Source organism: Armigeres subalbatus, chromosome 1 (assembly GCF_024139115.2).
Source record: "Armigeres subalbatus isolate Guangzhou_Male chromosome 1, GZ_Asu_2, whole genome shotgun sequence".
In the NCBI taxonomy this organism is placed as follows: domain Eukaryota; kingdom Metazoa; phylum Arthropoda; class Insecta; order Diptera; family Culicidae; genus Armigeres; species Armigeres subalbatus.
Window position 1 is genome coordinate 287508377 of NC_085139.1, and position 23575 is coordinate 287531951.

The 23575-nt window shown below is 46.7% G+C and overlaps 2 protein-coding genes across 2 annotated transcripts in view; one reads left to right on the plus strand and one right to left on the minus strand.

The window, feature by feature from the left end:
* Window positions 1-19596, plus strand: part of LOC134215381 (octopamine receptor Oamb-like) — a 35736-nt gene extending 16140 nt beyond the window's left edge. The window contains exon 3 of the mRNA XM_062694585.1: window positions 19048-19596. Within this exon, the coding sequence (XP_062550569.1) occupies window positions 19048-19503 (456 nt within the window). The 3' untranslated portion in view covers window positions 19504-19596. The remainder of the gene's footprint in view (window positions 1-19047) is intronic.
* The window catches only part of LOC134207692 (octopamine receptor Oamb), a 228156-nt gene that overhangs the window by 128291 nt on the left and 76290 nt on the right, over window positions 1-23575 (minus strand). The window lies entirely within an intron of this gene.

The following is a 23575-nucleotide window of genomic DNA, read 5'->3' on the forward strand; positions in this document are numbered from 1 at the left end:
TTCGGCAGGGATAATTTCCATAGGGAAAACCCTGGTGTGAATTGCAAGAACCGCGATGCTGGGGAAATAGTTTCAACGATTGCCGAAGCTACCATCCACAGGCGGAACACTACAGCCTTGGAGGCTGCCTATCCGGCGAAGCCGGAAGAAATCCTAAAAACAGGTTAGCCCGTGACCTCGTGTCCAACGCTTCCGTCTGCTGGCGGCGCTTCTCGCGGAGGCGAAGAAAAAACTGTAACGATCGAACCAGGCACCGATCCCGTTAGCCCTCTGATGTTACCGTGTCCAACGCCTACGTGTCCCACACCACAGTCGGAAAAACTACGTGTCGAAGCTTCGAGCTCCCCACTTCGTGTCCAACACTACATCCGCGCCGGGAAAACGACGGGACGAAGCTTCGAGCTGACGAACTATTAAGCTACCGTCCACGTGTCCAACACTATCACTATCACTATCGCTGGCTGCGTATCCGGCGGAGCCAGGAAAGAGCCACAAATAACGAACTAGGTACCGTTCCTGAGCAGCCCGCTGGCGGCCTCGACTAAGCCAGAGCTGACGTCAACGTGTCCAACGCCTACGTGTGCAACACTGCAGCCTCACCGGCAGAACTCGAAACCCGATGCCGGTTCCGTTGAGTTCCCCGGGTATGTCAAACCACATGACCATGTCGACAATGGGCCCCAACTCTCATGAACGGCCACTACAATTCCTTTCCTCCCACTAACCCAAAACCCAAGAATGTAAAATATAGAGAAAAATGTATCTTTAAATTCTTCACCTCTCTTCGCTATTCCGTCGTGTATCCCTTAAGCAGGTAAAGGCAGCCATGAGAACCCTGAAGGTAAGCTAGTTTGGGACGTGCAGATGTCCACTGCATAGACGGCTGGACGTCACTAGCAGTTACAAACTGCTTCAAACTCGATTTGTGTTACTATGTATAAGTCAAGAAGAAGGAATTCGTTTATCTACCAACAAAAATCTTTTCCGAGATATCGAATAAGCATTGCGGCTAACATATATTACTGTCAACAAAAACTTCAGCGCTTAGGATCAACTTTGCTTCGGGCATTCACCAATCAAGACGTATCGGAGCTCCGGAGATGCCAATCCAAATATTATCACTATCGGGCGAGGATTTCCATAATCACAGATCCAGCCTATGCTCCATACATTAGACAAGCAGAGAAAGTTGTTAATGAGTCACTGGACCAAATCGCTCAATACCTCCAGAGCCTCACCAGTGTATCTGGTCCAGATTTTTCTCGTGAGGACATCCTTCCGGGAGACGAAGAAGTGTTGCATCGATTGAAAAATTCGCAGTTGCAGTCCAGTGTCAACGTAGCAGCACAAGCAGCACCAGAACAAAGGAAGGGAGAGGGCAACCTGAATCCGCCGAACTCATCGCGTGGCAATCGAACTGGAGCTATACCAAAAGCTCAAGGACAGCGAAACGAAAACTTCAGAGGATCTTTGGATTTGCCACTTCACATCAACAACGAAGTACCTACAGCACAACCACCGCGGGTGCAGCTAATGCCTACCCCTCCCAGGCCAGCACCGAGGAATAGCCTAGAAAGGATCCCGGCACAACCATCATCAAGTAGCGAACAACCACAGGATCTACGGGATGAAATAATCAGGTATCTACTCAACAACAGGCAACAAGCAGATGGAAGAGCAGAGCAACCAGAGCAGAACAGTGGAAGATCGACACCAAACAACCGGCAGCGTTTTTTCCAGCCAATACATAAGTGGCCGTTCTCCTACGGCGGAAATCAAAACATTTTGGAATTGGCGGTATTCCTGAATCGAGTAAAAACATATGCAGACACGGAAGACGTTGACGACTACTGTCTTATACGAGGGATCAAGCATCTTCTGAGAGGCCGAGCCCTTGAGTGGTATACCAGAAGCTACTCCAGGCTGAACACATGGCCAGAGTTCAAGAAGCTGATTAAGATGGAGTTCTTGCCACCGAACTTTTCGCAGCTGATAAAACGAGACCTGTACTGGAGATTCCAGGGGCAGGATGAGACTTTCTCGAAATATTATCAAGACATACTAGCCCTCTTTGAAGCATCCTAAAATCTAACTTAAACACGGAATTTGCGGCCGTGGCATCCGCTTCACGTGCGCATGCAGTAGTAGAAGTTGAAGTTTGTAGAGATTATGATAACGCAAAGATGTTTTCTCAAAAGAACAAGGTATCACAGATTCCACGAACAGCCTTGATAGAACCCAACAAAGTTTCCCCTGCTTTTACACGAGTTTCGAGACCAGGCAGCACTAGTTATACATGGAATCGACCAACAGCACCAGTACGAACGCAGCAACTAAATTTAATTGAAGAGGAAGAGATATACATGGAACCACAGGTGCGGCCGACGCAAGATGTGCAGCAAGTCTACAATCAACAAGAAGCGGCTGTTCAAACGATCACGGAGTTACCTGATGAAGAAGTTAGTGCGATGAGAGCGCAGGAAACATGGACTCAAGGTAACAACGTGCCCACTACATCAAGAAACGCCCTCACAATCACATGTTGGCAATGTGAACAAACAGGACATGCGTTCACAGCGTGCCGAAATCCTAAGACATTCTTATTTTGCTACAGATGTGGAAAAAAGGGATTCATGAGTCAAGGAGTTCATGATTCATGAGAATGAGTCAAGCCCTTCCGGACACTGCAGGTCGTCCAACATCGGGAAACGGAATCACGGGGTTCCCGAAATAAAGGGTAAGGAGTCTCGGTACACAAATATCCCTTCATTACATAGAATTCCACATTTCCGCGGGGTGTCGTCAATCGTATTTGATATCTCATCCGGCGACAACCGACCCTATGCAGACGTGAACATCATGGGAAGAACTCGTAGAGGATTATTGGACAGCGGCGCAACATGTAGTCTGCTTCTTCATATCCAATGTATTAAATAAAATATATTGATACATATTTACTATGGATAATTTTCTAACAGTTTCGCAATGGTTTTCGGTGAATCAACCAAACCTATAAGTGCATCACCTTGAAGTCAAATTAATGCAACAATAAGTTTATTTCTAATCCTCAGTTTGCAGCTTTAAACCTTCAGCATTGATTACGGTTGTTGGAAGTGGTTGCTGTAGAAAATTCAAACGCAACGATACCGAGGGTTAATGCTAAGGGAAGATCCATTAATTACGTAACGCTAAAATTGGACTTTTTCAACCCCCCCTCCCCCCTATGTCACACTTTTTGTATGAAGCTTCCGAAAATTTTGTATGGATCGTCACACTTCCTTCAACCCCCCCTCCCCCTCTAAGCGTTACGTAATTTGTGGATGTTCCCTAAGACTTTGAGAAGAGTAAAATATCATTGCACTAAAGACACACAAACAATGTAATACTCATTTGTCCGAAGAGGCTTATATTCAAAAAATCAGTATCTCTAAAACACTCACTACATGAAAGTATAGGTTTTCCTCTTTCACGTAGGTGCATTTTTAAAATGTTCTATCGGGGGTCATTTTTCCATACATTTTTGGGAGGGTTAAATCGGCTATCATTTGAGATCTCTATGGAATTTGCACCAAAAATAGTGAAAAAATGAAAATAGTTCTAGATCCTCCGATAGAACATTTTAGTTTACCCACTATATGAAAGAGGAGAGCATATACTTTCACGTGGTGGGTGTTTCAGAGATACTGATTTTTGAAAAATAATGTCTCCCCATAGAGACACCGTGTACATACATGGTTCTGTATCACCTTTGCGAACAACCCCATTGGGCTGCATCTTTAAGTTTTTATATCGTTTTACAATCGATTTTACTAATTCAATTTAAACTAATATAAACAGCATATGATGAATCACTTCTGGGGGTGACTGATTCTTAAAGAACGTCTCTCAAATAATTGGTCTTAAAGCTTACCTCAACTCGGTATAGGTACTGATGCACTCACTGAAAGGCATTAGTAATGATGCTAATGTTTCATTTTACATGACCTGACTGAAGTAGATTCCCGGGTAGACGAAAATGGCTCATTAACAGTAAAACGTGATATTGATAACAAAACATGATATTAACTTGTTTGAAATAAGAGTAAAAATAACAAGCGAAAATAACAAAAAATTGCACCGAAATATCATAAAAATATCAGGTTTTGCTATTAATAAGAACTTATCAATATCTTGAGCTATTAGTTTGTTCTTCTTAAAAGCAAAACCCGATATTTTTATGATTTTTCGGTGCATTTTTTTGTTATTTTCGCTTGTTATTTTACTCTTATTTCAAACAAGTTAATATCATATTTTGTTATCAATATCACGGTTTCTACCCGGGTTTGCTTCCAAACAGCGCAAAACTGCTATTAATATACATTTTTTAGGTTCCATAACGAAAATACGCTTTTGTTAGGTTTCCAGTAAGGAACCAAAAAAGAAATTAATAAAATCTGTTTAATTGATTGATTTAAATGATTTTTATGCATTATTAGGGTTTAATAGAAACAAACGTGGTATCTAATCACTTCTATGCTATTCCAGTGTACACATTGAACAAAAATTTAAAGGTACAGAGCTCTCGCGGGAGCCTGCATCTGATTATTTTCGAAAGGCGTATTTCCACTATAAACCTTTCAACAGGCTGATGTACGCGCCGTAACAGCAACAGCTCCAGCAAAAGGTAGGAAATCCTTGTTTCGTATTTCTCATTAAAATATTCATTATTACAGCAAATATAAGTGAAAATGCAATAAATATTGACTCAATATGAAGGATAGAGTAAACACTACCTTATTCACACAAATTTCGCTAAGTTCCTATGCTTTTGAAAGAATAGCGTAAGAACCATATTTGGTGAATATAACCAAGATGGAAATCCGCCATTTTTTCAAGTATCTCAAAATAACTTTTACTGATAGAAAATATTATTTTTTTCATTACTATGGGCTAGTTTGCACCGATTGTATAACATTTCGCCGAAAACCATTTCGCGGAATTCATTTTCGCGGTTGAACATTTCGCGGAATAACATTTGGCGGTATGTAACTTTTCGCGGTACGACATTTGGCGGATTGTACCTTTTCGCCGAATGACTTTTGACGGAATGTACCATTTCGCGGAATATTATTAAAAATAGCTTAGTGTTCATTCAGCACTTATACAATTAGTGGACGGAGTGGTTTCTAGCCTCAAAAAAAAATTGATAGACGTTTTTATGCTTCCGCTTAATACCGAAAAACAAAACGTATTCATTTGAAGAAGGCATTATGTTCTCCCTTCACTTTGTATCGGGCAGACGCTCCCGTTTAAAGAAGGCATTACCTCTCCCTTCGCTTTATACCGGGCAGACGCGTTCATTTAAAGAAGGCATTTTCAAATCCTTTCGCCTCATCCTAGACAGATGCATCCATTCCAAGAAGGCATTACACCTCCCTTCGCCCTATGCCAAGCCGACGCGTTTCTTTAAAGAAGGAATTATCAACTCTTCGGGGGCCCTCCTCAGCCGTGCGTTAAGACGCGCGGCTACAAAGCAAGACCATGCTGAGGGTGGCTTGGTTCGATTCCCGGTGCCGATCTAGGCAATTTTCGGATTGGAAATTGTCTCGACTTCCTGGGCATAAAAGTAAAAATAACTGTGAAAGTGCTTAATGAACACTAAGCTGCGAGGCGACTCTGTCCCAGTATGGAGATGTAATGCCAATAAGAAGAAGAAGATTATCAACTGCTTTAGCCTTATGCCTGGCTGACGCATCCATTTGAAGAAGGATTCGCCTTATGCCGATCCGACGCGTTCCTTTAGAGAAGGCATTATCAATTTCGTTCACGTTATGCCGGGCAGACTCATCCATTTAAAGAAGGCACTACCCCTCCCTTCGCCTTATACCGGGCAGATGCGTTCTTTTAAAGAAGGCATTATAAACTTATTTCGCCTTATACCGGACAGACGCATCCATTCAAAGAAGGCATCATCTTTCTCCTTTGCTTTATACCGGGCAGATGCGTTAATTAATGCCGAGCAAACGTGTCCATTTCAAGAAGGCATTCATTCCTCACTTTGTCTTATACTGACCGGATGAGGTCATTTAAAGAAAGCATTACCTTCTTGCATTGCTTTAAATCACAATCCAAAAGAATTTATACCAGATGGCATGTAATTAAGCACACTTCAGTTAATTGATAATTATTCTAACTGAATTCCGCCAAATGGCATTCCGCGGAATGACTTTCGGTGAAAAGGTACATTCCGCGAAATGGCTTTCGGAGATTTGGTACATTCCGCGAAATGTCGTACCGCGAAAAATAATTCCGCGAAATGTTTTTCGGCGAAATAGTATACAACCGTTTGCACCATATTCTATGCATTCAAACGAAAAACTGCAATGTTTACATTTTGGCTGTTCCGCCCTTTTCAAATGTTGGTCTAGACTTGGTATAAAGTACTAATTGAGTAGAAGAAGCGTGCAAAATTTAAACAAAATCGGTCAGTCATTGCCAAAGTTATTACATTTTTTTGGTTTTGGTGATTTATGAACAATAACTTTTGAAGGGCAGTTTCACCACACTTCCCCTCAATGAAAAAATCGGAAAATTTGCAAAATGTCTTCTCTTACATATGAACAAATCGTGAAAATTTCATCCAAATCGGAGAATATCGATACAAGAGGGGGTCGCGCTTCTCGCGAACTGGCTCTTAAGATGTCCGTAACAAAACTAAATCTAAAATTATGTAGGTTAGGCGAAAAAAGTTTCAAAATAGTGTATGGGAAGGTCGGAAAAACCGAAAATTTCCACATTTTGAAGAAACATCTAACATTTTGGCGAGGCAAAACGCCCTAGTGGCACTAACCTACAATGTACTTGCGTCTCCACGGACTATCCATATCAGAATGCTGATTCGCCGACGCGTGGTGCTTTGTTCCCTAGGAGCTGCCAGCTAAAAGGCGTTTTGCCGCATGAGTTTTCCGGCAACAGAATATCACCACTTTTTTGAAATGTAAATATTATCAATATAATTAAGATTTTTGACAATTTTTGAATGGCATCAACTAGCTATCTTGTTTAACTGATGCATAATGTAAAAATACCCATGAATAGCGTTACAAATAAGACAATAACTCAAGCAGTGTTTGCTTAACTAGGGCATATTGCCCGCTCTCCCCCTATGTAGAAATCTTCCGTTGCCATTAACTGTGAAAACCCTTAAGAAAGTCGATCCATGCAATACCTGCATAAATAGCTTTCTTTGAAAATCAACACAAATAACAAAACATCTTACACTTTCTTTATGGGTTTCGTGTTTCGCCTCCTTTCTTTGTATTTGCTTTAGATTCCTGCCTAAATATTGTTTTTTTTTTTCTATTTTGAAAGAATCAATGAAAAAAACGGGACAAAATGAGGATTTTTCAGATTACGAAGGGACAGCACAACAAAGTCTAAAAAACGGGGCTGTCCCGTTAAATGGTTAGTCTAGTCAGTCAGTCAACAAAGCTGTCTATCTATGCATTGCATATGCATAAATCGCATGTAATTAATAACCACTTCGGTTGGCTCAACACCCGGAAATATAGACAATTAACTTTGAATAAACTGAATTTCTTATACTTTAATGCCACCTAAAATATATTACTTCCAAACTTACCTTGCTTTCAGTGAACTCCTTATCGGGCGTAGAAGATTTTCCAACAAAGCTTTTCGGAAGTAATGTGGATAACCCCCATGAAAAAGTGGAAATTGAGTTTTGTGAAAGCACTAACCTGAACAGTAAGTGTCAAGAACATGCATCACCTTCAGTCAACATCGACGACCCTAGCGCCATGGTCGACGCCTTCGTCTCGCCGATGAATACTGAAAAGAATCGTGCAGAGCTGAAAATTAAAATAATTTGATTGCTTTCGATTCCCCCCGGTGCGGTGGTGTGGAAGGAGCTCCAAACTTACCTGCGTGTGAGCGCATCAGCAGGACGATATTTGCCATCCCGATCAGGTACCATCCAGCCGCACCGGTTCGATTCGCATTTTTATATCATCATTATTGGCAAAGGTCGTTGCTTCGCTGCGAAGTCAATTTACGCCTCCCGAAGGATCTCGCACTTGAACCGCCGAACGTGCAGTCCCTCAGGTCAGGAGGATGCTCCGGAGTCAAGTGCGCTCCCTTTCTATGGAGGACGACGACACTCGACTCTCGAACGGGAAATGGATATCCGACGGATGCAGAGCGTGAATTGAATTTCGGTTTTTCTTGCCATTCGCCCTCGAGTTTTTCACTTAAACAGAGCCAATCCCCGTAGAGACAGCGCTGAATGATGGTTCCAACATTAATTCGTTCGAATCAATTAGCTTGGAGGTTTGGAGGGTAGATTGTGATATTTCTCTCCATTCATTTCATCAAAAACGCAAATCAATATGTACTTGGTAATGGAATTCCACGACCAAGACGATTTGCGTGGAATTCGAAATCTCTATTGACTATCGGAAGACGTCTCCTCCTCCTCCTCAGGGAACGAGAGGGTGGCAAAAGATAAAGTGGCTGACTCTCATCGCGGTGACACGTTGCTGACCCCATAAGGGCTTTCAGTGGATGAGGCACAGAGGAAATTAATTCCTCCGATGCTTCGGATGCCTCGAAGGAATTACTTTGATTACTTACTGTGCGGTACAATTGATGCAGTCGATGGTAATCGCTTGGGAAATTGCCACGCGATGCGATAGTCTACGAATATTTGCTGGTGGTTTATTACTTGAAATGCGATTTGAAATGCTAGCAGCAGGGAGGTGGATGAATCAGTACGATGGTATGCCCTGCTCTTGAAATCACGCATACGAATCATTTTTTGTTGTGAGTGTGTCAGTTACGAACCATCCGAAACAAATAAAAATGCACTATAATTAATTATATGAGTGTATTACTTCTACGTGAAGTTAAACGATTTACAATGATATGGAAATGGTAATATCATCTTCCAAACTTAGACGTACATGTTCATGATATAATTAGAGGCGAAAGTATAGATTTGATAGTTCCGTTAGGATACGGCAGGCATGAAAAATGTTCTATAGAAGAACTCTTCCCTCCCTCTTCATACGGGAGCTTGGCAGAAGGAATGTCGTGAGATTTATACCATCACAAATATTGCCCTCCACTCGCTTTCAAATCGACTTCTATAAAAAGAGATAATGACAGATTAAGATGAGAGATTGAGTGAAACATTGCTTATGCCGGAAATTGAATTAAATTATGCTGGAAATGCAAATGCTGTGACTGACATAAGTAATGCATCTCGGCAATTTAAATCACTAATAACCTCCTTTGAACGATGATGTGCAAAGACAGCTATTTTTTCAAGCAGAAATAAACTAAATTGGAATATTAAATAGCCTACAAAATTCATGGAAAGTTGCGTCCACTCATTAATAGAGAACAGATAGTTTTAGGAATACGGCAATGAATTCAGCTTTTAATACCACATTGTAACGTTAAAAAAGATTAATGTCTTAAGTTACATGATTGCAATAAACAATAATAATAATAATAATAATATCAATAAATTAATGCTGTTGTACGCATGTTGTGCCAGGAAAGAGGTGAGAAACCCTAAATAATATGAATGGCGAGCAGTAAATCAAAGACTATTTAATCCTGTCCACTCAACAGTCCAGTTTATGAAGAGCTCAAAATGACAAAACGTAAAATTAACAAAGGTTTATTAACTTTTAATGCAATCTACCTGATTGAGACAAAATATTGAATAACATGCTTCCTAACTAAGATCAAGAATCTAAAGGTGCGAAAGCCTCCAGTTGAGAGACATGAAAACCTTTTTCCTCGGAAGCCTCCTTTCAAGAGGCTCGGAAGCCTCCTTTCAAGAGGCTCGGAAGCCTCCTTTCAAGAGGCTCGGAAGCCTCCTTTCAAGAGGCTCGGAAGCCTCCTTTCAAGAGGCTCGGTAGCCTCCTTTCAAGAGGCTCAGTAGCCTCCTTTCAAGAGGCTCAGTAGCCTCCTTTCAAGAGGCCCAGGCTTCAACAGGCCTCAGCTCCTTCAAGAGGCTCAGGGCCTCCTTTCAAGAGGCTCAGAGCCTCCTTTCAAGAGGCTCAGAAGCCTCCTTTCAAGAGGCCTCAGGCCTCCTTCCAAGAGGCCTCGGAAGCCTCCTTCAAGAGGCTCAGGCCTCCTTTCAAGAGGCCTCAGAGCCTTCAAGAGGCCCCGTGCCTTTCAAGAGGCTCAGAGCCTCCTTTCAAGAGGCTCAGAAGCCTCCTTTCAAGAGGCCTCAGAAGCCTCCTTTCAAGAGGGGCCTCAGGAAGCCTCCTTTCAAGAGGCTCAGAAGCCTCCTTCCAAGAGGCTCAGAAGCCTCCTTTCAAGAGGCCTCAGGAAGCCCTTCAGAAGCCTCCTTTCAAGAGGCTCAGGCCTCCTTTCAAGAGGCTCAGGAAGCCTCCTTTCAAGAGGCTCAGCCTCCTTTCAAGAGGCTCGGAAGCCTCCTTTCAAGAGGCTCAGAAGCCTCCTTTCAAGAGGCCCTGCCCCTCAAGAGGCCTGGAAGCCCTTCAAGAGGCCCAGCCTCCTTTCAAGAGGCTCCAGCCTCCTTTCAAGAGCTCAGAGCCTCCTTTCAAGAGGCTCAGAGCCTCCTTTCAAGAGGCTCAGAAGCCTCCTTTCAAGAGGCTCAGAGCCTCCTTTCAAGAGGCCTCAGAAGCCTCCTTTCAAGAGGCTCAGGAAGCCTCCTTTCAAGAGGCTCAGAGCCTCCTTCAAGAGGCTCAGAGCCTCCCTTTCAAGAGGCTCGGAAGCCTCCTTTCAAGAGGCTCAGAGCCTCCTTTCAAGAGGCTCAGAAGCCTCCCTTTCAAGAGGCTCAGAAGCCTCCTTTCAAGAGGCCTCAGAGCCTCCTTTCAAGAGGCTCAGAAGCCTCCTTTCAAGAGGCTCAGAAGCCTCCTTTCAAGAGGCTCAGAAGCCTCCTTTCAAGAGCTCAGAAGCCTCCTTTCAAGAGGCTCAGAGCCTCCTTTCAAGAGGCTCAGAAGCCTCCTTTCAAGAGGCCTGGAAGCCTCCTCAAGAGGCCTCCTTCAAGAGGCTCAGAAGCCTCCTTTCAAGAGAGCTCAAGCCTCCCTTTCAGAGGCTCAGAAGCCTCCTTTCCAAGAGGCTCAGGCCTCCTTTCAAGAGGCTCGAAGCCTCCTTTCAAGAGGCTCAGAGCCTCCTTTCAAGAGGCTCAGAAGCCTCCTTTCAAGAGGCTCAGAAGCCTCCTTTCAAGAGGCTCAGAGCCTCCTTTCAAGAGGCTCAGAAGCCTCCTTTCAAGAGGCTCAGAGCCTCCTTTCAAGAGGCTCAGAGCCTCCTTTCAAGAGCTCAGAAGCCTCCTTTCAAGAGAGCTCAGAAGCCTCCTTTCAAGAGGCTCAGAAGCCTCCTTTCAAGAGGCTCAGAGCCTCCTTCAAGAGGGCTCCCTCTCAAGCCTCCTTTCAAGAGGCCCGGGCCCTTCAGAAGCCTCCTTTCAAGAGGCTCAGGAAGCCTCCTTTCAAGAGGCCTCAAAGCCTCCTTTCAAGAGGCTCAGAAGCCTCCTTTCAAGAGGCTCAGAAGCCTCCTTTCAAGAGGCTCAGAGCCTCCTTTCAAGAGGCTCAGAAGCCTCCTTTCAAGAGGCTCAAGCCTCCTTTCAAGAGGCTCAAGCCTCCTTTCAAGAGCTCAGAGCCTCCTTTCAAGAGGCTCAGAGCCTCCTTTCAAGAGGCTCAGAGCCTCCTTTCAGAGAGCTCAGAGCCTCCTTTCAAGAGGCTCAGAAGCCTCCTTTCAAGAGGCTCAGGAAGCCTCCCTTTCAAGAGGCTCAAGCCTCCTTTCAAGAGGGCTCAGAAGCCTCCTTTCAAGAGGCTCAGAAGCCTCCTTTCAAGAGGCTCAGAGCCTCCTTTCAAGAGGCTCAGGCCTCCTTTCAAGAGGCCTCAGAAGCCTCCTTTCAAGAGGCTCAGAAGCCTCCTTTCAAGAGGCTCCAGAAGCCTCCTTTCAAGAGGCTCAGAAGCCTCCTTTCAAGAGGCTCAGGCCTCCTTTCAAGAGGCTCAGAGCCTCCTTTCAAGAGCTCAGAAGCCTCCTTTCAAGAGGCCTCAAGCCTCCTTTCAAGAGGCCTCAGGAAGCCTCCTTTCAAGAGGCCTCAGAGCCTCCTTTCAAGAGGCTCAGAAGCCTCCTTTCAAGAGGCTCAGAAGCCTCCCTTTCAAGAGGCTCAGAAGCCTCCTTTCAAGAGGCTCAGGCCTCCTTTCAAGAGCTCAGAGCCTCCTTTCAAGAGGCTCAGAGCCTCCTTTCAAGAGGCTCAGAGCCTCCTTTCAAGAGGCTCAGAAGCCTCCTTTCAAGAGGCCTCAGAAGCCTCCTTTCAAGAGAGGCTCAGAAGCCTCCTTTCAAGAGGCTCAGAAGCCTCCTTTCAAGAGCTCAGGAAGCCTCCTTTCAAGAGCCTCAAGCCTCACTTTCAAGAGGCCTCAGGCCTCCTTTCAAGAGGCCTCAGAAGCCTCCTTTCAAGAAGCTCAGAGGCCTGCCTCCTTTCAAGAGGCTCAGAAGCCTCCTTTCAAGAGGCTCAGCCTCCTTCAAGAGGCCCAGCCTCCTTTCCAAGAGGCCTGCCTCCTTCAAGAGGCCTCGAAGCCTCCTTTCAAGAGGCTCAGAGCCTCCTTTCAAGAGGCTCAGCCTCCTTTCAAGAGGCTCAGAAGCCTCCTTTCAAGAGGCCAGGAAGCCTCCTTTCAAGGCTCAGAAGCCTCCTTTCAAGAGGCTCAGAAGCCTCCTTTCAAGAGGCTCAGAGCCTCCTTCAAGAGGCTCAGAAGCCTCCTTTCAAGAGGCTCAGGCCTCCTTTCAAGAGGCTCAGAGCCTCCTTTCAAGAGGCTCAGAAGCCTCCTTCAAGAGGCCTCAAGCCTCCTTTCAAGAGGCTCAGAAGCCTCCTTTCAAGAGGCTCAGGAAGCCTCCTTTCAAGAGGCTCAGGCCTCCCTTTCAAGAGGCTCAGAGCCTCCTTTCAAGAGGCTCCAGGCCTCCTTTCAAGAGGCCTGCTCAGGCCTCCTTTCAAGAGGCCCTCAGGAAGCCTCCTTCAAGAGGCTCGGAAGCCTCCTTTCAAGAGGCTCAGAAGCCTCCTTTCAAGAGGCTCAGCCTCCTTTCAAGAGGCTCAGGAAGCCTCCTTTCAAGAGGCTCAGAAGCCTCCTTTCAAGAGGCTCAGGAAGCCTCCTTTCAAGAGGCTCAGAGCCTCCTTTCAAGAGGCTCGGAAGCCTCCTTTCAAGAGCTCAGGAAGCCTCCTTTCAAGAGGCTCAGGCCTCCCTTCCAAGAGGCTCAGAAGCCTCCTTTCAAGAGGCTCAGAAGCCTCCTTTCAAGAGGCTCAGGAAGCCTCCTCCTTTCAAGAGGCTCAGAAGCCTCCTTTCAAGAGGCTCAGAAGCCTCCTTTCAAGAGGCCCGAAGCCTCCTTTCAAGAGGCTCAGAAGCCTCCTTTCAAGAGGCTCAGGCCTCCTTTCAAGAGGCTCAGAGCCTCCTTTCAAGAGGCTCAGAAGCCTCCTTTCAAGAGGCTCAGGCCTCCTTTCAAGAGAGCTCAGGAAGCCTCCTTTCAAGAGGCTCAGAAGCCTCCTTTCAAGAGGCTCAGGCCTCCCTTTCCAAGAGGCTCAGAGCCTCCTTTCAAGAGGCTCTGGAAGCCTCCTTTCAAGAGGCTCAGAAGCCTCCTTTCAAGAGGCTCAGGAAGCCTCCTTTCAAGAGGCTCAGAAGCCTCCTTTCAAGAGGCTCAGAAGCCTCCCTTTCAAGAGGCTCAGAAGCCTCCTTTCAAGAGCTCAAGCCTCCTTTCAAGAGGCTCAGAGCCTCCTTTCAAGAGGCTCAGGAAGCCTCCTTTCAAGAGGCTCAGAAGCCACTTTTCAAGAGGCTCAGATGCCTCCTTTCAAGAGGCTCTGAAGCCTTTTACCAAGAGGCTCGGAAGCTCCTTTAGAGAGGCTCGGAAGCCTATTTTCAAGAGATTTGGAAGCCTTCTTTCAAGAGGCTCAGAGCCTCCTTTCAAGAAGGCTCCAGGAAGCCTCCCTTTCAAGAGGCTCAGAGCCTCCTTTCAAGAGCTCAGAAGCCTCCTTTCAAGAGGCTCAGAGCCTCCTTTCAAGAGGCTCAGGCCTCCTTTCAGAGGCTCAGAAGCCTCCTTTCAAGAGGCTCAGGAAGCCTCCTTTCAAGAGGCTCAGAGCCTCCTTTCAAGAGGCTCAGGCCTCCTTTCAAGAGGCTCAGAGCCTCCTTTCAAGAGGCTCAGAGCCTCCTTTCAAGAGGCTCAGAAGCCTCCTTTCAAGAGGCTCAGAAGCCTCCTTTCAAGAGGCTCAGAAGCCTCCTTTCAAGAGGCTCAGGAAGCCTCCTTTCAAGAGGCTCAGAAGCCTCCCTTTCAGAGGCCCAAGGAAGCCTCCTTTCAAGAGGCTCAGAGCCTCCTTTCAAGAGGCTCAGAAGCCTCCTTTCAAGAGGCCTCAGAGCCTCCTTTCAAGAGCTCAGGCCTCCTTTCAAGAGGCTCAGAAGCCTCCTTTCAAGAGGCTCAGAAGCCTCCTTCAAGAGGCTCAGCCTCCTTTCAAGAGGCTCAGGAAGCCTCCTTTCAAGAGGCTCAGGAAGCCTCCTTTCAAGAGGCCTCAGAAGCCTCCTTTCAAGAGGCTCAGAAGCCTCCTTTCAAGAGGCCTCAAGCCTCCTTTCAAGAGGCTCAGAAGCCTCCTTTCAAGACAGGAACTCCAGAGCCTCCTTTCAAGACTTCAAGCCTCCCTTTCAAGAGGCTCAGGAAGCCTCCTTTCAAGAGGCTCAGGCCTCCTTTCAAGAGGCTCAGAAGCCTCCTTTCAAGGCTCAGGCCTCCTTTCAAGAGGGCCTCAGAGCCTCCTTTCAAGAGGCTCAGAAGCCTCCTTTCAAGAGCTCAGAAGCCTCCTTTCAAGAGGCTCAGGCCTCCCTTTCAAGAGGCCTCAGAAGCCTCCTTTCAAGAGGCTCCAGGCCTCCTTTCAAGAGGCTCAGGCCTCCTTTCAAGAGGCCCCAGCCTCCTTTCAAGAGGCCTGGAAGCCTCCTTTCAAGAGGCTCAGAAGCCTCCTTTCAAGAGCTCAGAAGCCTCCTTTCAAGAGGCTCAGAAGCCTCCTTTCAAGAGGCTCAGAAGCCTCCTTCAAGAGCTCAGCCTCCTTTCAAGAGGCTCAGGAAGCCTCCTTTCAAGAGGCTCAAAGCCTCCTTTCAAGAGGCTCAGAAGCCTCCTTTCAAGAGGCTCAGAGCCTCCTTTCAAGAGGCCTGGAAGCCTCCTTTCAAGAGGCCCAGAAGCCTCCTTTCAAGAGGCCCGGCCTCCTTTCAAGAGGCTCACAGCCCCTTCAAGAGGCTCAGGAAGCCTCCTTTCAAGAGAGGCTCAGGCCTCCCTTTCAAGAGGTCTGAAGCCTCCTTTCAAGAGGCCCCAGCCTCCTTCAAGAGGCCCGGAAGCCTCCTTTCAAGAGGCTCAAGCCTCCTTCAAGAGGCCTCAGAAGCCTCCTTTCAAGAGGCCCGGAAGCCTCCTTTCAAGAGGCCTGGAAGCCTCCTTTCAAGAGGCCCCGGCTTGCCCGGAGGCTCGGAAGCCCTTCAAGAGGCCTGGAAGCCTCCTTCAAGAGGCTCCTGAAGCCTCCTTCAAGAGGCTCAGGCCTCCTTTCAAGAGGCTCGGAAGCCTCCTTTCAAGAGGCTCCGAAGCCTCCCTTTCAAGAGGCTCCCAGCCTCCTTCAAGAGCTCAGAAGCCTCCTTTCAAGAGGCTCAGAGCCTCCTTTCAAGAGGCTCAGAAGCCTCCCTTCAAGAGGCTCAGAAGCCCCTTTCAAGAGGCCTCAGGCCTCCCTTCAAGAGGCTCAGGCCTCCTTTCAAGAGGCCTGAAGCCTCCTTTCCAAGAGGCTCAGGAAGCTCAGGCCTCCTCCTTCCAAGAGGCTCCGAAGCCTCCTTTCAAGAGCTCAGGCCTCCCTTCCAAGAGCTCAGGCCTCCTTCAAGAGGCTCCCAGGCCTCCTTTCAAGAGGCTCAGGCCTCCTTTCAAGAGGCCTCGGAAGCCTCCTTCAAGAGGCCCGGAAGCCTCCTTTCAAGAGGCTCAGAAGCCTCCTTTCAAGAGGCCTCAGAGCCTCCTTCAAGAGGCCTGGAAGCCTCCCTTTCAAGAGGCCCAGAGCCTCCCTTTCAAGAGGCTCAAAGCCTCCTTTCAAGAGGCTCAGGCCTCCTTCAAGAGGCCTGGAAGCCTCCTTCAAGAGGCCCGGAAGCCTCCTTCAAGAGGGCTCAGGGCCCCCAGCTCCTTCAAGAGGCTGGAAGCCTCCTTTCAAGAGGCTCAGGCCTCCTTTCAAGAGGCCCGGAAGCCTCCTTCAAGAGGCTCAGAGCCTCCTTCAAGAGGCTCAGAAGCCTCCTTCAAGAGGCTCAGAGCCTCCTTCAAGAGGCTCAGCCTCCTTCAAGAGGCCTGGAAGCCCTCCATTCAAGAGGCTCAGAGCCTCCTTCAAGAGGCTCCAGAAGCCTCCTTTCAAGAGGCTCAGGCCTCCTTTCAAGAGGCTCAGAAGCCTCCCTTCAAGAGGCCTGAAGCCTCCTTCAAGAGGCCCGGAAGCCTCCTTTCAAGAGGCCTGGAAGCCTCCTTCAAGAGGCCTCGAAGCCTCCTTCCAAGAGGCTCAGAAGCCTCCTTCAAGAGGCCCGGAAGCCTCCTTTCAAGAGGCTCTGGAAGCCTCCTTTCAAGAGGTCTCCAGCCTCCTTTCAAGAGGCCTGAAGCCTCCTTTCAAGAGGCCTGGAAGCCTCCTTTCAAGAGGCCTGGAAGCCTCCTTTCAAGAGGCTCAGCCTCCTTTCAAGAGGCCTCAGAGCCTCCTTTCAAGAGGCTCAGAAGCCTCCTTTCAAGAGGCTCGGAAGCCTCCTTTCAAGAGGCCTCAAGCCTTCAAGAGGCTCTGGCCTTCAAGAGGCTCAGGCCTCTTCAAGAGGGCCTGAAGCCTCCTTTCAAGAGGCTCGGAAGCCTCCTTTCAAGAGGCTCGGAAGCCTCCTTTCAAGAGGCTCGGAAGCCTCCTTTCAAGAGGCTCGGAAGCCTCCTTTCAAGAGGCTCGGAAGCCTCCTTTCAAGACGCTCGGAAGCCTCCTTCCAAGACGCTCGGAAGCCTTCCTTCTAGAGACTTGGAAGCCCCCTTTCAAGATACTCGTGATCCTACTTTCAGGATGATTGGAAGCTTCCTTCCAAGAGGCTCGGAAGTTTCTAAAAGTCTTGTGGGAAGCTTGATGTATAAAATGCATTTAAATCGGAAAATTTTACGAAATATCGACAACTTCAGATTCTTTTTTTAGAGAGCCATAAATCGTGTTAGTTTTATGGTTCGTTTTAAATATATCTTATGAAATACGCTTCTTTTAATTTACAGTGAAAATAAAATTGGGGTACCTTAATGAAAGCATAAGTTTGAAGGGGTCCCTCTGAACTGATGCAGTTACAGGCCAAATATTTTTCCGAGCACATAATCAAAACGTCCGTTGCGCTTTACTATATCCGACTAACTGGCTATCCTCGCTTTCTTCGCTCACATTCACAGTCTCGTCAAGCTCCCACTCTTTTCCATTTTCATTCTCTCCTTTTCCCGAGCTGAGAGAACGCAGGTCGCATTTCCAATGGAAATTCTGGAATGCGTTCGCAGTATTGTTTACAAAAACAATACACACCAAAGCACTGTAGGAAATATTCAACACATTTTACATCAGGTATCAGAACGTCGGCTCAGGGGGCACGTTCCCCTCAGTTTGGGAGATTTGTGCCATCGCCTTCACTGGCCTTTCTCATGATTTACCTGACGGAAAAGGAAGTGAAAAAGGGAAAGGATGAAAAAATCAAGTTGGGAAGGAGAATGGAACAGGTTTCTAGAGAAGGTGGATACATTCAATAATACATACATACGATACATTTTGTAAAACGCAATGAAACGCGAAGCATAAAATATACTGGATAAGTCACACAATGCAAATGCATATGATATACCATTTATAGGTAAGCCAATTATGTAGACTCACATGCATTAAGCTAGGGACTAAAGAGAGGTGTCACAAAAACATTGAGGACGTAACAATGGACGAACGTCAAAGACGAAACACAGAGTGCACTGTGAAAAACGCATAATGCGAATCCATATAGGTGACAATTTGTTGAAAAACTAAGTAAAACACATATTCATAACCCCACTCTTATTTAACCTCACGTTGAGATTGAATAAGAGTAGCCGATTATCTCGGAGAAGCAAAAAGTCAACTACGCCATAGCTCCGGTTAGCGCAGCGAGGGCTTAATACTGTGAAGGGGACCCTGGTGCTTCACAGACTCCGTTTGCGGTTAGGCTCTTATTAGACCCCCCTAACCATTCATTCGTAGGCACGGTAAGCATAAAGCCGCATTAAACCGAGAATTAGGGGTCACCTGTATGGTGGACTTTTACCACTGGAACAGGCAATCCGTAATGTTATTCTTAGCCAGATAACCAGCTGCCGACACCACACGGCTATCTAGGCTGTTCGTGGAGAGAAGTTGACATTGACTTTACGTCAACTCTCAATGTGACCGAACAGCCCGCTAAAGCTAAGCTACGAAGTGGTTACCTCCAATACATTTTTCAAATCAATATCTTCCGCATAATGTACATATTCACATATGAGTTTTCACAACATAAAAAAATATGTTTTCTTCAAATGGATGTGTTATGCAACTATGGTGCCTTACTAAGCAGAAATATGAATAATTAACTATTGAAAAAAAGCGAAATATCCTCAAGGCCAACCACCGAATTTGTTCCTCTCTGTGTTGGATAATTGAAAAAGATTCCAAATAAAAATTTCAATGAATCTGTAATCAATGTTTATGACCTTATTCGTAAATATAATTCTGCAAACATAATCTTTGTTATTCTGCCATATTTTGAATGATAATCTCAAGCATCTTAAAGCTTATTTTCACGGTCAACGCCTATCTTCAGCCTTGCATCATTAAACCTTCGATTTTCAAATTATTAAAGAGCGCTCTGCCTTCACTCGGTGATAAATCGCTCAAGCGCGAAACGCCATTGACCTGCGAAGAGAATCTGACAAGTGAATCAATTTATCTTCGTCCCGGATCCCATCGAGTCTACACGTTCGCTTCCATCCAATCGGAATCTAACCGCAATTCCTTGCCTTTTATCTCTTTCACAGGTGAAAGAGAACCTATTATTACCGTATGGAAATCACACGCTGGTGTCGATGTCACTGTCACCAGCCACTTCCACCTCATCATCGTATTCATCATCGCCATCGTCGTCGTCGTCATCATCATCATTATCACCGTCGTCGTCGTCGTTGATATCACCTTCATCGTCTTCGCCATCAACGTTCAGTAGTACTACCATCACCTCCTCCTCCTTCTCCTCGGTTGTAGACTGGGCCGAGCTGGGGCTGGGCGAAACGACGCCCTCCTCCAACCCCACGCACTGCCCGTGGACCTGCGAGCTGACGAACGACGCCGGATACGTCGTCTATTCGGCGCTGGGCTCCTTCTACATTCCCATGTTCGTGATGTTGTTCTTCTACTGGCGCATCTACCGGGCCGCTGAGCGGACCACACGTGCCATCAATCAGGGATTCAGAACCACCAAAGGTAAGTGGAAATGAAAGATGCCAACTCTCCCGATAATATCCCCCTGCCAGTCTGTAAATGTGATAAGCTACCCGGGTCCGATGAAGTGTCATTCTTCATTGGGCGATTATTACGCAACGCCTTCCGGTAGTGTTGCCTACACTCAGATCCGAAAGCACTGCGCGATTCAATTCGACAGTCTGGCAACACTGCTCTGACTCCTTATAGCCGGAACTCATTTTTTTGTGTCATAACTTTTGTAAACGGTGATAACCACTTGCTACTCGTGCTCTAACCCCATTGTAATGAGAGCTTATCCACATCCCCTCGTGAATAAACAGGCAACAACAAACACACATCACTGATTTGGTACGAAAATCCATTCCGGGAGATTGATGGCTTGATCCCAGAAAGCTTCCTTCGTCACACATTTTCTTTTTCCCACACGCACCGGCAGGGAGAAAGCATCGCTACATCATCACTTCTGCTGTTCCATGTTTGCTCCCCGGGAGGGAGCAACCTTTTACCATATCCACTTTCGTCGTAATCCTAACGCTTATGGACCAGCTGTAGCTGTCTTCCGGAACCCTTTTGACTTAGATTGGAGCAAAAAAAAAATGATTCTGTTAACATAAAAACATACGCACGCATAAACCATGGATCGGGGGGATCATGAGTAGTAATTTAAGCCCATCACAGAACGCATTACGGCATCGGAACGTCTGGAACAGGCAGATGCTTTCCTCATTCTCCGTGCTCCTTCCATCCGTTTTTTTTTTGACAAATCGAACAACAATATAAACCGGAGAACGGTGGGTATTGATGGGTGCCATAATGATTGTGGTTTGCTTAGTAATAAAGAGTAGTTTACAATGTGCAAATATGTTTGAAGTGGTGCCAGTTTCATGGAATTTTTATTCGATTATAAAAATAACAAGAAGAAATCCGTATTAATGTGTTTGGCTATTTTGGCACGAAATGCGAAGATAAACCGTCATCAGGAAACACAAAAAAATCGAAGCTAATCCTTTACCTCCCATGTGGACTGTATATTTTTGTTGGTGACTTGATAGCGATCCTTGGAGGGCTGAGAAGGACACGAAATCGGGTGGAGGAGCGGTTGAAATCTTACTCCAGTGATTTTTGGGTCGTTTTCCTCGGAAATTGCATCCACAACTAAGCACGTCCTTTGCATCCAAAACATTTATTTAGTTCATCATTCATTAAACATCACTGGCTTTTAAGGTCACTTCTGACGGAATCCAAGTTTCAAAGTGCTCGCGTTTTCGGGGACACACCACTCGATACGGAAGCTACGCACAACTGTCATTTTTATGTTTTCACGCATGCTGCGACGCAGCAAAACTAAATCAACAAAAATGACAGTTGTGCGCCTCCTCCGTATCGAGTGGTATGCCCCCGAAAACGCGAGCACTTTGAAACTTGGATTCCGAAACATTTCGGACTCAAAAATTCTCCTTGAAATCCTTCTAGAAGCTCCCCTGGGAACTTCTGAATTCCTCCGGAAAGTTATCCACAAATTCCTCTGAAAATCGTTCGAAAATCCTTCTCATGAAATTGTAATTCCTCCTTATCTAGAAACCCCCCACTATTTTTTTTAGGAAATTCACGAATTTCTACAAGAAATTTCTTCAAAAATTTATGACGGAAATCCTCCGATTTAGTTCCATAATTTCACTTGTAAATCTATAAGAAATTCCTTCGGAAATTCTTCTAGGAACTTCTCCGGGCATTCCTCTCGGAACTCTTCCTTTAATTCCTCCGGGACTTCAATGCGAAGATCGGATCCGACAACTCGAACCATGAGCGCATTATGGGACGCCATGGTATCGGAGAAATTAGCGAAAACGGAGAGCTGTTCGCAGAATTTTGTGGTAAGACATGGTGATCGTGAGATCGCTCTTCCCTCATCGACCGGTTCACAAGGTCACGTGGGTCTCCCGTGACGGCTTTACAGAAAATCAAATCGACTACATCTGCATCAGCCGAAAATGGAAACGGAGCCTTCTTGATGTACGGAATAAACGTAGTGCCGATATCGCGTCTGATCATCACCTCCTCATCGGCGAAATACGCCTGCGCATTGCGCGGATTAGTCGGCAGGAGAAAAGAGTTGGACGACGATTCAACACACGCCGACTGGAAGATGCCACGGTGAAACGGTCCTTCGTTGAAGAACTGGAGACGCGTGCTGCAGATATTCCGGAAGGTGGCAGCGTGGAAGACCAATGGACCGCCATCAAGAATGCCTTCATCGCCACCAGCGAGAACAATCTGGGCGAACTACGCACCCAGAGAAAACAATGGATCACCGATGAGACCTGGAGGAAGATAGAGGAGCGAAGAGAAGCCAAAGCCGCGATAGAGCGATCGAAAACCAGAGGAGCCAAAGTCTTAGCCCGTCAACGATACACGGCTCTGGAGAAGGAAGTAAAACGCTCATGTCGACGGGACAAGCGAGCGTGGGCAGACTCTCTGGCCGACGAAGGAGAGAGAGCCGCCGCAACCGGGGACATTCGCCTCCTCTACGATATCTCACGACGCTTAAGCGGGGCGAAGATGAATGCAACGATGCTCGTGAAAGACGCGAATGATCAGTTATTGACCGACCTAACTGACCAGCTGAAACGCTGGTTCGAGCACTTCGAACAACTTTTTCAAGTGCCAACCAGGCCATCACCACCTCGGCATGATCTGCCTAGGATCCGACGTATAACACGTGTCAATACCGAAGCTCCATCACTGCTAGAGATTCAAACAGCCATCCAAAGCATGAAATCGAATAAAGCCCCAGGGGTCGACCGCATATCAGCCGAGATGCTCAAAGCTGACCCCATGACATCCGCTCAACTACTGCATCGTTTATTTCGTAATATCTGGGACACCGCAACTTTCCCGGTCGACTGGATGCAAGGTATCTTAGTGAAGGTGCCCAAAAAGGGTGACCTGACTGTATGCGATAACTGGCGAGGCATTATGTTGCTGTGTACCGTTCTCAAAGTTCTGTGCAAAATTATCCTAGCCCGGATTCAGGAGAAGATCGATGCGACTCTCCGGCGGCAGCAAGCCGGATTCCGTGCCGGAAGATCCTGTGTGGACCATATTGTCACGCTCCGCATCATTCTGGAGCAGGTCAACAAATTCCAAGTCCCTTTACTTGGTATTCATTGACTACGAAAAAGCTTTCGACCGTCTCAATCACGAGAATATGTGGGGCGCCCTGAGACGCAAGGGGGTTCCTGAGAAAATCATCGGCCTCATCGAAGCACAGTACGAGGCCTTTTCGGGTAGAGTGCTGCACAATGGGGTCTTGTCTGACCCTATCCGGGTCGTAGCTGGTGTGAGGCAAGGATGTATTCTATCACCGTTACTGTTCCTCATCGTAATCGATGAGATTCTGGTAGATGCGATTGACCGTGAACCAAACCGCGGGCTGTTATGGCAGCCTATAACCATGGAGCACCTAAACGACTTCGAATTGGCGGATGACGTTGCACTCCTCGCGCAACGGCGCTCTGATATGCAGAGTAAGCTCAACGACCTTGCCGAGCGCTCCTCCTCGGTAGGTTTAGTCATCAACGTCAACAAAACCAAATCGTTGGATGTAAACACGGTGACTCCTTCCAGTTTCACAGTAGCCGGGCAACCAGTGGAGAATGTTGAAAGCTTCCAATATCTTGGTAGCCAAATGGCGTCAGACGGCGGTACCAAGATCGACATAGGCGCACGGATCAAGAAAGCAAGGGCTGCCTTTGCGAGTTTAAGAAATATCTGGAAAAACAGGCAGATAAGTGAACGCACCAAAATACGAATTTTCAACTCTAACGTGAAATCTGTGCTGTTATACGCCAGCGAAACATGGTGTGTATCAGTGGAGAACACTCAACGGCTGCAGGTGTTCATTAACAGATGCCTGCGGTATATAATTCGGGCCTGGTGGCCTCACCACTGGATCTCAAACAACGAGCTCCATCGGCGATGGCACTAGAGTCCGATAGCAACAGAAAGTCGGTGTCGGAAGTGGGGCTGGGTCGGCCACACTCTACGTAGGGGCGGAAACGAAATCTGTAAGCAAGCATTAGACTG